The 15,369-nt window shown below is 48.1% G+C and overlaps 1 protein-coding gene across 1 annotated transcript; it reads left to right on the top strand.

Moving 5' to 3' along the window:
• Positions 1–1,588: 1,588 nt before the first annotated feature.
• Positions 1,589–13,861, top strand: DRC7 (dynein regulatory complex subunit 7). The gene is made up of 15 exons (XM_058813670.1): positions 1,589–1,716; positions 2,114–2,288; positions 3,131–3,256; positions 4,391–4,585; positions 4,904–5,047; positions 5,362–5,580; positions 6,274–6,384; positions 7,173–7,248; positions 7,731–7,859; positions 8,678–8,806; positions 9,267–9,490; positions 10,377–10,592; positions 11,627–11,737; positions 12,802–12,900; positions 13,616–13,861. Exons 1-15 carry the CDS (start codon positions 1,589–1,591, stop codon positions 13,727–13,729), a joined length of 2,196 nt encoding a protein of 731 aa, XP_058669653.1. The 3' UTR covers positions 13,730–13,861.
• Positions 13,862–15,369: the final 1,508 nt, after the last annotated feature.

Below are 15,369 nucleotides of genomic sequence, written 5' to 3' on the forward strand. Positions count from 1 at the left end.
TGTGACCATTTCCCTGGAAAGCCTTTTCCAGTGCCCAACCACCCTTTGGGGGAAGAACCTTCTCCTAATATCCAACCTAAACCCCTGCCCTCAATACAAGTTCATGCCATTTAGGTGACAGTAACCAGCATTAATCATTGAAAATGATGCTTCTTGATATATTTTGACTGCAGTCTGTGCATCCTCAAAGCTTTAATTGCTACGGTTCCCTTAACAGAGTGCCTAATGTGAACATCCGTCCATCAATCCATATTTTTTCTTAACCACAATAAACCAGAAAAAAAAGTGTTTAGCATCTGACCCTGCTTACAGTCTAATGAACTGCCGATTAAGAATAAAGAGGAAATAAAGGGAAAAAAAGGAGTAAAATGAAAATATAGAAAGGAAAAAGAAAAGGAAAAGGTAAAGAAGAAGAAAAAGAAGTAGAAAAATAAAAGAAAAAGAAAAAAGGATCAAGGCGTCTCGCTACCCCTTGGCGCCAGCTTTTGGGTAAGTGCCTGTGCAACAAAGGGTCACTGGGGATGATTTTAATTTTAAAGAGCCGAATTCGTGAGTTTCGGAGAGGGTCTTGGAGGGCGACAGCTCAGCCGTGGTGGCGGGCAGGGCCGGCCGCTGTCCCCTGCTTGGCTCCGCTCTGTCCCCTTCTCTCAGCGGGCCCGGGGCACGGTGCCGGCGGCCGGGCCGGGAGAGGCGCCGGGGCTGGGGCAGCGCAGGGGGTGCCCGGGGGTCACAGGGAACCTCTCAGGCCGGGGGCTGTGCCGGGAGGTCTGGGGGGACCCTGGGAGTGTCCCTGCCGGGCCGGAGCGCGGGGGAGCCGCGGGCCCCGTCCGTGAGAGCCGCGGGCCGGTCCCGAGGAGCCGCGGGCCTGTCCACGAGAAGCCCCGAGCTCCGTCCCGAGGAGCCCCGAGCACCGTCTCGAGCAGCCCCGAGCCCCGTCCCGAGCAGCCCCGAGCCCCGTCCCGAGGAGCGCTGGGCCGGTCACGGAGCCGCGGGCGCGGGCGTTGCCATGGTGAGCAACGGAGCCGCGCGGGGCCGGAGCGGCCGCTCTGCCCTTGGAGCCGCGGTGAGGGGACGGCCGGGGGCGGTGCGGGCCCCTGGGCAAGGTCTGTGCCTCCCTGTGTGCCCCGCTCGGGGTCAGCCTGACCGCAGGGACGGCACACAAACGCCGCCCGCGCCGGCGGCGATACGCGCTGCCCTTGGGGGCTGCCGGCTCCGCGGAGCGGCCGCTCCCTCCGAGGCCCCTGCGGGCCGCGGGCTCGGGCACGGCCGGTGCCCAGCGGGTTGATGGAGCTGCTGCTCTGCCAGCAGCACCCCGGGCAGGAGGGAGGACAGGGGGGACGCGGTCTGAATGTGGGGACGTGCTCTGCCCTACCGAGCCAGGCTCTGCCTGCTCTGCACGCTTAGGGTGTCCACGAACATTGGACAGTTTGTCCCAGCCCAAACTCAGTGCTCTCCCTTTCTGGCTGCCTCAGCCATGCTCCTGTACCAAAGCACTGCGGCCACAGTGGGAGTGTTTCTCTGTTGCTGTGTATCTGGGTCCCAGCCCTGAGTTCACCCTGGTGTGTGCATTCCTGTAGTGCCCGGCAGAATGGAGGCCCTGGAGGAGAAGGAGGAAGTGGAGCAACCACCAGAAGATGTGATCTCTTTGCGTATCAGTGATTTCCTCGATGAGTTGGAGCTAGATGCAGAGGAAGCCTCTGTCATAAGCCATGAAACGTAAGTCTCTGCCCATGGCTGGGATGAGCAGAGATGTTCCCTTTGGGCCCCCACAGGGTAATTGCACACGTGTGGATGGCACATATGTCCCTTTGCATGGTGATGGGAGTGAGCAATTTTCTTGTGCCTGAAGAGTTTGTCCAAGAGTGTGGGTGTGCAAGTAAGACAAGGTAACTCATTTGATTGTACATCCATTCACCACTGTATAAAGATCCCCCAAGACTCTGGGTATATGTCAGTTTCTCATTGCTCCAGAGATGTTTGGCTATATCAAAATCATATCCTTGGATTTTGTATCTGTAAAAGCCCTGCCATGTTTTGATATCAGATCATCCTGCCTGTATTGCTCCTGGCTTATTTATTACTTGTGTCTCTCTACCTCCCCCTTCTACATAAGTGAATTTGACTGGAGCACCATTGACACATCCAACTTACCATCTTCGTACAAGACCAATTCCCGGCAGGAGAAGAAGCTGCTGCAGCAGGCCGACCATTTCTTGCAGCAGTACTCTCACCTGTGCCCTGACCGCAAGCCGCTCTTCATCCACCCACTCAACGAGTGTGGAGTGCAGGTATGGGGTGTGTGGGGCTGGGCACAGCACAGGGAACACTTGGATTCCACTGTGCCAAATGCTGTGGAAGAGCAGCAGCTCCTCCTGGATAAAGGGAATGGGAACTGCTGGATGAACCCACAGCCCCTGAGCGGGCACACAGAGCCCCAGGAACACCACGGCTGTCCAAATCCATGAGCCATATAAGTGTTGGTGTTGCCATGTGGGCTGCAGAGTGATGCTTAGGAAACAGGAGAGACCACAGAAACATAAAGGGAAGGAAAAGAAAAACATGAACTAGATAAGGCTCAGGCTCAACCACAGATAGGGATCCAGAGTTAGGACTTACTCTGAACTTCCCCGAAGTTACAGGGAAGGAGTAAATGTGGAAGATTTTTATCTGGTTTTGTTTTCTCTGGGCCCAAGCTGCCCAGCTGTTGTCTAGTTCTGGACCTGATGTTTCCCCCCTGCCCCCTGGGCATCTGGAATTGCTACTTTGTACCATCTTTCCCCAAAATTTGTTGTATCATTAACATGCAAGGCAAAAAAGATTGCTGGAGGATGTAAAAGCCAGAAAAGGCAGTAGTTATTTGACTTGCTTGAAAATGAAGATAAGAACTGGATCACATCTGGAATGTGTCCGAGATGAGGTTGAAGTTTCAGCCACAGGCAAGCAGACAGCCTCCCAGCCCCATGAAATTTCCATCCTGGAACTGGAGAGAAGGGATATTGCAGCTGTTGATATGCTGTAGAAAGATCCTGAATTTGATCTGCAACATCCAGGGGTGGTTTGAGGATGGCTTTGGAGAGGACACTCTGCCAAGAGCCTCTTGGCTAACCAAACTCCTCTTGTTGCCCTGCAGAAGTTTGTGAGCACAACGGTGAGGCCAACCCTGCTGCCTTACCCAGACATGTACTACTGGTCAGGCTGTGCCAGCTTTGTCAGTAACTACCTCATCATGGAGCCCCTCAAGTGCCCAATCACACCGGTAAGAAAGGGGCTGCAGCCCCAGCAGAGACACAGCAGAGGTGACAGAAGGGCCTTTCAGCAGGACACAGTGGGCAGGTCCCAGTGGGTGGGATCACAAAGGTCTCTGACACTTCCACCATCCCATCACTATTTAGGTAGCCCCCTGATTTTCCTAGACCCACTGCATTCTGTTGGACCCACAGTCCCAGTGCATGTGCAGTGTGGTACCTTTTAAGTAATTAAGCACCATTTCTTCAAGAGCAGACCCTGCCTTCAGCCGGCCCAGATGAGGAGCTGGAGCACTCTGGGAGGCAGTGGCTGACAAGCCTTTCCTCTGAAAACCCAAGACACCTTGGAACAGAGGAGCACATAAACCCTAGGGGATGATGCTTGACCTCAGTGACCTGTTCTTAGGCACTTTCTGACATTTATATTCCCATATCTGAGTATATTTTGGGATAAAGGGAGATTTCTAGGTTAGCAAAAAGGGATGATGCCAGAGCTGGGGCAGGTTCTAGATGAGAATCAGCTAAGAGAACACACTCCTTGCTATCAAGGACTGCAGAGTGACCTAAACAATCTAAACAAGGCACAGGCTGTCCCAAGAGCCCCAGGGTCTCAAGAGGAGCTTTGGCACTTTCTGACTACACAGAAGGTATCTCCACTTAGCAGGTGGAGACTGCCTTGATCACCTTAGGTGATGTCTGAGAACTGAGTGGGATTAGAACCTCTCTGTATGCAGTATGTATGTAGTGATACTTTTTATTGCTCACCAGTGAGGGCCAGAAAAGAAATATGTTTCCTCCTCTGAACTATAATTTAGCTTATGGATGTTTTCCTTGGAAGACCTGTAGACAGAACAGCAGGAGAGAGAGGGAAATCCCATTCCAGGATTAGCACTAGGTTTTCAGCAGTTTGATGAGTTTGTCATTTCCTTCCCTTCCTGTGGTTAAATTTGTCACCAGATTTGAGGTCAGAGTTTCCCCAGATCATTTTGGAGGGGAGTTTTAGAGCCAGTGGCTTTTAAAGAAATGTTACATAACAGATTCCCATAGGGTGCAGGGCCCAGGGATGGGGGCAATGGCTCTCTCTGCCTGGTGCATGTTTCAGCTCCACAAGACAAGCACTGTGAACGTGATCTCTCTCTTTGAAGCCCAGCTCACTCTATTCCCCAACCACCATTGTGAAGTACCAGCGAGGGAACTGCTTTGACTTCAGCGTGCTGCTGTGCTCCCTGCTGGTAGGGGCTGGCTATGATGCCTACTGTGTGCATGGATATGCCACCCTGGAGATGTGCTCCATGGACCAGACCCAGGAGGTGTGCCCACGGCTCAAGAAGCCTCCAGAGGTGAGATCTGCAGGCAGTGGGCAGGGAGGAGTCCAGCACACATGCTCAGCCTGTTCATGTCCAGTGAGCTCCTGAGCTGAGCTAAGGGGAACAGCTTCAGGTCCACACTGGGTTTGAGTCTGTGCCCACCAAAGGAATCTTTTCAGTGGTTTTCTACAGCTCCTTACAAGGCCTTTTTGGCTTCACTGAATTTCTCCTCACCAGGTGCAATATTGCAAACTGCCAAATGTTGGGAACTGGGTGGTTACCTGTAAGCCATACATTTACTTCCTTCTCTTGATCTCTGCTGGGTTTCACAGTAATACCCTGCTTTTGCAGGAACCAGTAAAGGAGGATCCCAACCAGTATAAAATTAAGTACCCTTCAGAGCCAAAGAGCCAGTTTGAACTTCAGCAGAAGGCCAAGGAGGAGGAAGAAGCTAAATCCACACAAGAGGAGGAAAGAGAAGAGGAGGTGGTTGAGGTGAGTTAGAAGGTCCACCTTCCTGTGAGCTTCAGGAAAAGTAGCTGAGACAGAGGTGATGTCTGGCCAAAGAGAAGAGCTCACACCCTCCTGAAGGATGACACAACCTTGATCATGGCCATTAGCTCTTGGCCTGCAGGAGCACAGTGTGTGCTGGCACAGGAACATGTGCTGACTATGCACCTCAGTCTGAAAGAGCATTAAGAGCCTGGAGTTCTTTAGAAGTGGACAGAGGAAAGGACAAGATGGCCCTTGGGTTGGAATGAAATGTCAGTGAACTGGCAATAATTATTGCTCTATCCTCTGTGCTACAGGAGGTGGAAAAGCCCAAGCGAGACTCTTTGCATGGCCTACGGGTGCACGCCTGGGTTCTGGTTCTGTCTGGGAAGAGGAAGGTGCCCGAGACCTTCTTCATCAACCCCTTCACAGGAAACAGCCACAGCACCAAGGATGAGTGCTTCCTTGGCATTGAGAGCATCTGGAACGACAAGAACTACTGGGTGAACATGCAGGACTGCCGCAACGGCTGCAAGGTAGGGAGCCCTCGGCACCCTGCCGGGGCACTGAGGGACAGCTGGGCTCTCCTGAGTCCTGGGGAAGTCCAAGACCAGGAGTGCTCCAGTTTCTACTTAACCATTCTTTGTGTTGGTTTTGGTCATGTTGCTCTGATTACACAGACTATGGAACTACTCCACGGCATCCCAGACTCTGAGCTAGCAAACACAGATCACATCTATGAATGAAATTCCTACAGTGCAAAAGTTTCAGCTTTTAAGGCTGGCTAGGCACTCATTCTCTCAAACAACAGCTTTTGAGGCAGTCAGGCATAGCTCAAGGAAGGTAAAATCTTGATTCAGCTCTTACCACACCTCAGCTACCCCCCAGCAGACACAGGGTCTGGGAGGTGAGGGTCTGAGTTAGATCAGCTTGCCCTTGGGGCCATACTTGCCCAGAGGAAGGAGGCAGAAGCATTTCCAGCCATTTTCTCTCATCTGAGGAGCAGGCACCACGAGGAAGGGGTTCTGCAACCTCAAGGCACAGGGGACAGTCTTTGGGTTCTTACCAGCCAGCCAAGGATTTGAGGAGCTCAACTCCCTAGAGTTTCTAAAGTCTCTGGCACCCAGGCAGGTCCAGAGCACCACAGACATATTGATGCAGTGGTCAAATTTAGTGTCAGGCCCTTGACAATGTCCTGTAGTTAAAAGAGTTTTTTCTGTATGCCCTAGGATCTCAGCTTTGACTTGAGTAATCATTTCTGCTGGGAAATTATGTTTCCAGAGAGCAATGAGGACTCTCAGTTGCCCACAGAGTCACCCAAGGACAGCACAGATGACATGGTGAGTGACCCAAGCAGTGCTCTTGAGCACTGGGGACCCTGTATGGAACCAGTGTGTCCATAGTGAATATCTGCCTGCCTGCTGCCCTCCCCAGGGCACATCCCTTCTACTCTGGCCAGGTTTAGATTCCTTCTCAATCTAGGAGAGTTCTGGTGATTTCTGAAGCAGGACTCCAAGTGGTACTTTAGGTGTCATAAGTGGCTAGGGATCTCTGCAAGCCTCCAGTGCATTGGCCTTTTGGGTGAAATAATTTTAAAAAATAAAATCCAGAATGAGATTTTTGTGGACATTCTTTTTATGCTGGTCACCTTCCCCTCTTGGCTGCAAGGTGAACCTGCCAAGCAAAAGCAGAAATAATGTGTGTCCTCTAAAATACAAAAAATGTCATGTACTGGAAGCACAAAATGTTGTCATGTTGGGAGAAGACAGCATGATAAAACAGACCTTGCATCTGCACAGCAGGACAGAGGAATGCAAATAATAATTCCCTCCTGCTATCTACTCTTCTCAGCCTGTCCCCATAAACGGGGAGCAAAGAGTCCTCCAGGGTCTACATAAAATAATCTGGTGATTGCCACATTCATTCCCTGCCAGCATGAGCAGTAGCCAGGAGAAGATAATTCCATCAGGCTCGAGTAGGGATGTGCTGTTGTAGCTGTGCCGTGGTGCTCACCAGAACACAGCCTCACATGAGCTGAGCTCTCATCACTGCAGTTCACCAGGACCAAAATGCCTCCTGGCACAGTAAGAGATGCTGCCAAAAGCACAAATCTCTGCTTCTATTTCAGCAAGAAAAGAAGAAAATAGGAAGTAGCTTTGAGATGCCACTATCATGGGTAGAGCGAATTAAGGTATCTTGCCAAGGTAGGTATTTTTCCTTTGCCTTTTGCTTGCCCCCAGCTGACCTTTCAGTGGGTTTGGGACATTTGTCTATGTCACAGGGTTCTCCCTTCAGGTGGTCAAAGCACAATAGATGAAGGCCACAACACCTGTTGGTTCAGTGGCTGTCCTCAGTGCTGCCCTGTCTCATCCCCCACAGACACACACCCCACAGTGTGTTTTCCTGCCAGCTGGGAATGTTGCCTGGGATGGTCTTTCTCTTACTGCTATGCACAAGGAACTGCTCCTGCATTATCAAATACCTGTTTGGGGAGAGAAAAGAGTAATTATACCATTATAACATTAAAGGACAACAGGCAGAATCTGAACAGCTTTATTGCCAGCAGAACACAATAAATAAATGGATAATGTCCCTTAGACCATGTTTTTTTCCCCTCTTAAATTCTTTTTTTTGGGTTTAAGTACAGAGGAGTCAATTTGTCTGACATGTCTCTTGCCCACTGCAGAATATGAGAATCCCTTTCCCCGGGGGAAGAAGGTGATCCTGTACGACAAAGCAAAGCAGGAGAAATGGGCGGCGTATGCAAATAGAGACGGGCTGGTGGAACGCCTCACTGTCTACGCAGACTCTGACCGTAAGAGGGATGAATGAGCACGCTCCACACACTGAGCACACAGCGTGGGCCGTGCTGATGGAAAGGGGGAGGTGTCCCCTTTCTGCCAGAGTCTCTCTTGTGCTATCTCATTTTCCTTTCAGCTTTGTGGGGGAATTACTTACTTTATCCTCCAACTTCATCATGCTTAGTCTGTGGAGCCCCTGAACTTTGCAGCATTGCTAGGTCTGTTTTATACACCAGTGAAACTGTTCAGTGTCACAGGTCAGCTGCTTGGATTTTCAGTCTTCAGAGAAATGGAAGGGTGGTTGGATTTAATCCAATAGTGTCACTATCTTCATTTCCTCATTGGTGTCAATAGGGGCCATAGAAGGGGCAGCTACAGCCTGAGGATATCTCTGTAGTTGAAAACATTATTTTTAACAGCTGGTTCAAGAAACCATGCAGATTCCAAACTGGACAGACAGTGTCCTGCCCTCAGCCTTCTTGGATAGTGTGATGCTCCAATCTCCTGACACCATCAATAAATATTTGGGATGGAATTTCTCTTGTCTATCCATGGCCCTTTGCTGTGCCATGTTCTATTCCTGAGCTCATTACTCCAGTTCTGGTTGATAGAGAGGAATAGACCCTCTTAGGGTATAATTCACCTACTCAAATGTAGATCAGGATTCACATCCAAAATTCCCCTGTGCACAGGGCAGTTCCAGTGGCCATACTGTGTCCACTGAGGCTGTATCAGGAGCACAGGGTGCTGGCACAGACACTCAGAGCCCATCAGAATTTTGCCAGCTCCAACAGGGTGACCTAAGGTTGCAAAATGATTTTTCTCCTGCCAGGTACTGAAGAACTGGAGGTGAAGGAATGGTTCGAACACCGAAAAGACCTGCTGTATATGAGAGAAGTGAATCATCAAACACAGCTGATCACAGACCATTTTAATCCTGGACACCCCCTCCTTCTTAAAGGTATTCCCGCTCATCTGGGCACCCACTGCAGCTGATGGGATTTCACACAACTCCCTTCTAGTAGTGGCAAAAGCCCAAAGGTGAAAGGCAGGGGGGACAGGATACTTGTGGGATAAATTGCCTAGATAAATAAAATGATCTCCAGTGAAGAGTAGAGAATTGGGTTGGTGGCTTGCAGTCCTGGGCAGTGCTCCCACAGCTGTGTAGTTTTCTATGTGTTAGAAAAATACATAGTTGTCATGTGTATCAGGGTGATACATTTCTGCTTTTATCAGCAGAATTGATAGAAGCTGAAACTTCTCTTTAGAATTATGTTTGTTCTCTCAGTGTTGTGCAGCTGGGGATAACTCCTGCATCAGATTTGTTGCTAAAGCTGAAGAAAATGAGACCTCCCCTGGCCATGCTTGTGTTCAGTGTATTACAGCTGCTAACTCTGAAATTGTGTGTGATTTGTCCTTAGCTCACACCTACACATCACTGGAACCTGAGACTGGGCACACAGTGGAGTTTTACCACAAAGCACGAGTTGATGGCCTCTGGAAACGTTCTGAAACTGCTACAGAGATGACAGAGTACTTCGAGGAGCGGGAGGACCTCCTGCACAAGCGGCACATAAAGTTTGGTGAAAGAGAGCAAGGGATGGAAATGGCTGGCACAGCTGAGGCTAACGCCCGGCCCATAGTGGTATGGCCAAGGCAGGAACAGAAAATATGTGTCACTGTGATATTTAAACTATGCAAAACACACTGCCTGGGGCTCCAGTTCATTTTCAGTGGGCATGGCTGAGGCTGATGTCTCCAGATGAGACATCCAAGCGTTGTTCAGCTGCTGTGTCTCACAGTTGCTTGCCTGACAGAGAGCTACTGTGACCAGTTGTCAGGAATTGCATTGAACGGCTAGAATTAAACTAGGAAACTAAGGCTTGGAAATTGTGTGTCAGAGGAAAGAAAAAAAAAAGTGACTATGATTTCAGAACTAAATTTTCACAAGATTCAAAACTAGGAAAATGATTTTGTGTGCTGAGCCCAAACTAATATCATTTTAAGTTCCTGATGAATTGTCACATCAATCTGATTTGTTACAGGCAGGTAATCTTACTCTTCCTCTTGTCAGGTCAGGTTTGCAGAACAGAAGGAGAAAGTCTGACATCTGGCAGTATGTATGGCTCAGACACTTCACCTGCCAGGACAGAGCCATGCAGTGGTGTCTGTCTTTGGATAGCACCAAACATGCTACCTTTTCCTCCCCAGTGTTGGGAAATGTGGGAAACTTTGCTTTCCTCCAAAATACCTTGTTTCCTGCAGGTCCCTCAGGCAGGGATGCATGCCAAGCTAACTTGGAGTTTGGAAAGCATACTCTGCTCCACAAATAGGAAACTTCTGTATTGCTTTAAGCAACTTTGTGGTTGGGTTTTTTAAGACATAGGCAAGAACAGTAGGACCATTGGCCAAAAGAAGCAAGTCCAGGCAGAAAAGCACAATTTTTACCTTGGGGTTTTACCCAAATCTGTAAATTTCCCAGTTTTGTGTTGTCTAAGTGGCTTCTGTATCTTTTTTTCACTCTCCATTAGCAAATCAGGGAGTATTTCCACAGAAATCCAAAAAAGCCTGCTGATGAAGATGTAGAGGAGCGTGTCTTTAAGGTCATAGATGATGTCATCCAGCTGACCTATCACCTGGAGATCTATGACATCATTCCCTCAAAGGTGGTTTTCGCTAGAGTAATAGGGAGGGAGAAGAGAGAAGGTGAAGTCTTCCTGAGCAGAGAAAACACTGTCAAATACCAGGTATGAAGATGACAAGACCCAAAGGTGAAATGTCAGTGAAAGAACTACAAACATGACAGATTCCATGCTGCCTCTCTACTCCACCTGCACAGCTCCAGGCTGACAACAGCCACAGCCCAGGAGAGGCACTGCCATGCTGGGAGTGAAGGACATGTGGCATGGCAGGGCTGCTCTGGCCATGCCTGAGGTCATCTTCTCAGGTTTGGTCATCAGGGAGACTCTACATCCCCTGGGATCCTGCAAAATGTAGGTTCAGCAGCTGTTGGACTCAGTTCTGGAGATTCATAGCAGGGAAGCTGCAATGTCCTCTGTTGTTCCCTCTTCAAAATAAGCAAGAACAGAGCAGCAAAGGCAGACACTCTTTCTTCTGGTTCTATTTCTGCTGTGGAGTTCTTGGGTCCTATCATTCCTTAAATAGCCCAGGGTTTACTCTGCAGATGCAGAGGCTTAATACATGGCAGATAGCTAGCTAGCAAGCTAGCCTTAAATAAAAGATATTCCAAAAGAAGGGGGGTGCTGCCATGATCTCATCAGGGGTGAGGGGTTACCCCACTAACAGCATCAGTGCAAATCTGTAACCAGAGGCAGAGCCTGCCAGTAAATTCTGCAGTGATGCTGTACAATTACACTTAGGAAAACCAAACAGAGAATACAAAGTAGGCTTTTTTTTTTTTTTTAATGTTAGTAGGGTTTTTTTTTAATGTTATAGGGTTTTTAAAATTCCCGTTTCTCACTGGGGAGAATACACAGAATAGCATTGCTGGAATCCCATGTTTTCTCATCTCTATTTCTATACATTCCTATTAATTTCATTTCAACTGTAAAACAGCAGCATCAGCAATGTGTGCCATCTGGTTCACATTACTGATGGATTCTGAATCAAAATGAAGTCTGATAAACCCATGCTGACCATGGCTTTGATGTTTCAATGATGGGAATGAGTGCTGCTTTCCTGCCTGTAGCAGGATCGTGCAGAGTACATGATCTGTGCACCCAGGCAGTGCTGCTGTTCCTCACTGACTGATCTCTTCCAGCCCTGGTCCTCAGAGAAGCACAAGAACATGCGCTATCTCTACAACCTGCTGTGGGAGCTGAGGGCAGAACAGAAGGATCTGAAGCAGCTGGTGCGGGACTCTGAAGCAGAGGTAACAGGGAGGTGTCCAGTGGCAGAGCTGATCAGGTGCAGAAATAGTTTCAGCTGACTGAAAGCCTCCTCAGCACAAACTGTGAGAAAAGACAAAGCTGGTGGCCATGCTGAATTATTATGCTTGCTACTCAGGCATTGTTCAGTGAAGATGTAGCTGTAAGATATTTATGGAGGGTCACACACTCTCCTGCTCCTGCTCTTAGTCTTCCTTCCCTGTGAGGAAACATTTCAGAGAGCAAATGACAATATATGAATTGGGGCATCTGGAAGCCTACCTGCCATTTGCCCAGGAATGAGGCCAAAAAGGAAGGATATTGCATGTAATGCTAGATCTAGGTGCTAGGCATTGCAGGAAACCCTATCCCAAATACTGAAGTGACTTGTTGTGTGAGCAGCTGTAGGGAAATACTTCATAAACCACTTTGTTTGTACTGCTGATCACACTGACTGGGTAACAGATCCGTGTTCTTTGTAATTACTTCATGATAAATATAATCATTCTAGCAGATGGAGCCACAGCTATTGGATTTCTTGTAATGCTTTTTGAGGAAGAGAAATCCCTGAAGGAGCTGCAGAGGGAATGCACAATTATATTAGCCCAGAATATTAGTATAATTAAGAACAACTTTGCAAAAATCACATTTTTTCCTCAGAAATTTGAAACTAGTTCACTGTGGCCTCATGAACTACTTGCCAAATTTCTCAGTCTTGATGTATCAACAGACAAAATATTCCCACTGCTTGTACTGCATATCCTGCATAAGACAAAGAATAAGCCAAAGCTATCAGTGCCATTTCTAAAGCAGTGCCAAAACTGTGATTCCAGAAAAGCTTTATCAGTTAATATCAGTAATTTCATTCAAGAATTTCATACACAATAGCAATCTAAAATTAAGACTATGAGCTTGATCTAGCAGGATGTAGACATATTTGCACAGATCTATATTTAATCTCATTCTACAATTCTTGTATGCAGCATTTGCTCTGTTAGCAGGTCAGGCTTATAGAGGTACATTCATTTTGTGGGAAAGCTGAGGGGTATTTCTTCTGATTTCTTGGAAGATGTTAAATATTTTGGCGGTCCGGGAGAACGAAGAAGCCAATATAAAACTGACAGTTTCAATATACAGCACTGCACAGAGAGATCAGCGTATAGCCTCGGTAGGTAAACTTCATTCTTGTCAGCATTCAGTACAGGCACTCAAAGAATCCAGAGTCAGCTTTTTCTCTATCAGGAATTATCTCTGAAGAGCTTTTAATATCATTAAAATATATTGGGATAAATCACAGTATGGTGTAAGTCAGCACAGCTTCAATTGCCTTGCCAGGGAAATACAACGTGGTTGTGCTATGGTCACCTCCTGACTTTCTGGAAAAACTTGCACCACTGAGAAAGATTACTGTGTTTTGTTTAGTTAATAAAGAAAACAATGAAGAATGTTTAGTTGATAATAGGGATTATGGGGGAAGTATTTTAAAAGAGCAATAAATAAATAAATAAATAAAATATATAATAAAAGAGCCATAAATGCCAGTATATATACAGATATATGTAATTTTATTTATAATTAGCATCAAAGAACAAAATAGCCACAGGGTCAAATTTAGTCCTTAGCCCAGTCACAGATTATTTGGTTCTCCAGGGCTTCCTGATTTTAGTGAGGCAAAACATTTGGATTTGCTGCCTCTTCAGGCTCCACATTTTGATTCCCCTTGTTTTCTTCTTCTCACAAGACCTCATCTCAAACTTTTGCCCCCTCCCAAAAATAAATCAGCTCCAGATTGTTGTTTCCTTCATCTCAGCTCTGTGAATTAAGTTGTGCTTTTGCTCCTTGCTTTCTCTTTCCCCGATTTCTGGTTGCTTGTTCCCTCACAGATTTTGGAAGCGGAGGAGAGGAGCTCCCAGAATTCCTTGGAGAAGAAGAGTCAGCAAACGGGAGAGGAGGATGAATCCGTCACCCAGCACACTGCAACCAACTCCACGACGTGAAGTGGAGCCTCTGCAGGGGCTGGGAATGACTGCCTGAGCAGGGCGGGTTTACAACTCAGCCTCCTGGCAACCTGGAACAGAAGCTACTCCGTGAAATGCTTTGATCCACACCCCACTGCAGTTTCCCTCTGATTTCCCCCTTCTTGTTCTAAGAAAAAGCAGTTGGCACAATAGAAAAAACCATTCTCCTAAAGAGGTGCTGCTCAGGAATCCTCACCTGGCTGGGCACCTCGGGCATTACTGATTTCTTCTTTCCTTTTTTGGAGTTGCCTACTGTAAACTTTTCAGTATTATCAGATTTGCAGACATTTTAATAAATTTACACCATTCTGCACCTTTTACTTTATCCTCTTTTTTTATAAGGCCCATCTGCAGTTACATCAATTGTCTCTTCATGAAACTCCATCACGTTTGAGACTTGAGTTTCCATGAAACCTTAGCCCTAAGGTCTGCTTCAGAAGGAGAAACAAACCATGCACAGTCTTTCAGAGCTTTTCTTTTCCAAATCTGCTCCATAGCTGCTGGCAGCAGGAGTGGGGTTATTTAAAAATACTGTTTCTTTTCCAACATAATAATTTAACGAATTTACAAGTCAGTTTTTCATAAGCAAAGGTTTTGAACTGGTGAGTTCACAAATGTAACATTTCTTTGACCTGATCTAGAGCCCTGTAATGACAAAACATTGCCCCATATAACACTGTGGATATGAACTCATCGATGTTAATTCAATACTAGAGAAGACACCAGAATAAATTAATTGAAAAATCCTGTTACAGGCATTAGGGACACAGCAGCTGCCAAACCATCAGCAAATGCATATTACAGAATTATGGAATAGAATATTACAGGGTTGGAATGGCTCTTAAAGATCATCTAGCCCCAAGCCCCCTGGCCAGGGGATTTCCCTGTAGTCCTCCAAGGCCATTTGTCCTCGTATCCACTTCTTGAAAGTTTCTTTTTCCTTTCTGAGAAAAAAAACCTCTTCTTTTCTACAGCCGTATTTTTTTTTTCTCTACTGCTCATCAGCTTCTTATCCATCCACGACGGTCTCCTGCCATTCTTGCCCGATTTCCCTCTTGTCGGCATGCATCGCTCCTGAGCTTGAAGGATATAATCCTTGAAATTCAGCCTTCATTCTTAGGTCATTACCAAGGAGCAGCGTCAAATTAATCGGATTTTTCTCTGTTGATGGAGCAATTGGTTTCAAAGACTCCGAGAAAGACGCACAAGCGGCGCGACCGCCCCTCAGCCGGGCGGGAGAGGCACAGAAACCTCGCAGGAGTCCCGCTCCCACCGAGACACCCGTGAACAGCCCAACAGGGCACGGCGGCCTCAACCATCGGCGGGCGGTGAGCTCCGAGGCGCGGGAAAGCCCCGGCCGCCCTCACGGAAGCGCCGGAGCGGCCGCAGAGCGGGAGCAGCCCGGCCCCCGCCCCTCAGGGCGGCCCCGCAAAATGGCGGCCCCCATCCAGAGCGCCGCCGCCTCATTGGCCGCGCCCGCGGGGCTCCGCCAAGAAGCCGCTCCGCGAGTGGCGGCCGCGCTGCCGTCGCCATAGCAACCACCCCGCCCTCGCTTCCTATTGGCCGAGCGGCGCGCGGAGCCCGGGCAACCGCCCGGCGCGGCGCGGGGTTGTTGTGAA

This window comes from Ammospiza caudacuta, chromosome 13, assembly GCF_027887145.1.
Source record: "Ammospiza caudacuta isolate bAmmCau1 chromosome 13, bAmmCau1.pri, whole genome shotgun sequence".
Taxonomy (NCBI): Eukaryota; Metazoa; Chordata; class Aves; order Passeriformes; family Passerellidae; genus Ammospiza; species Ammospiza caudacuta.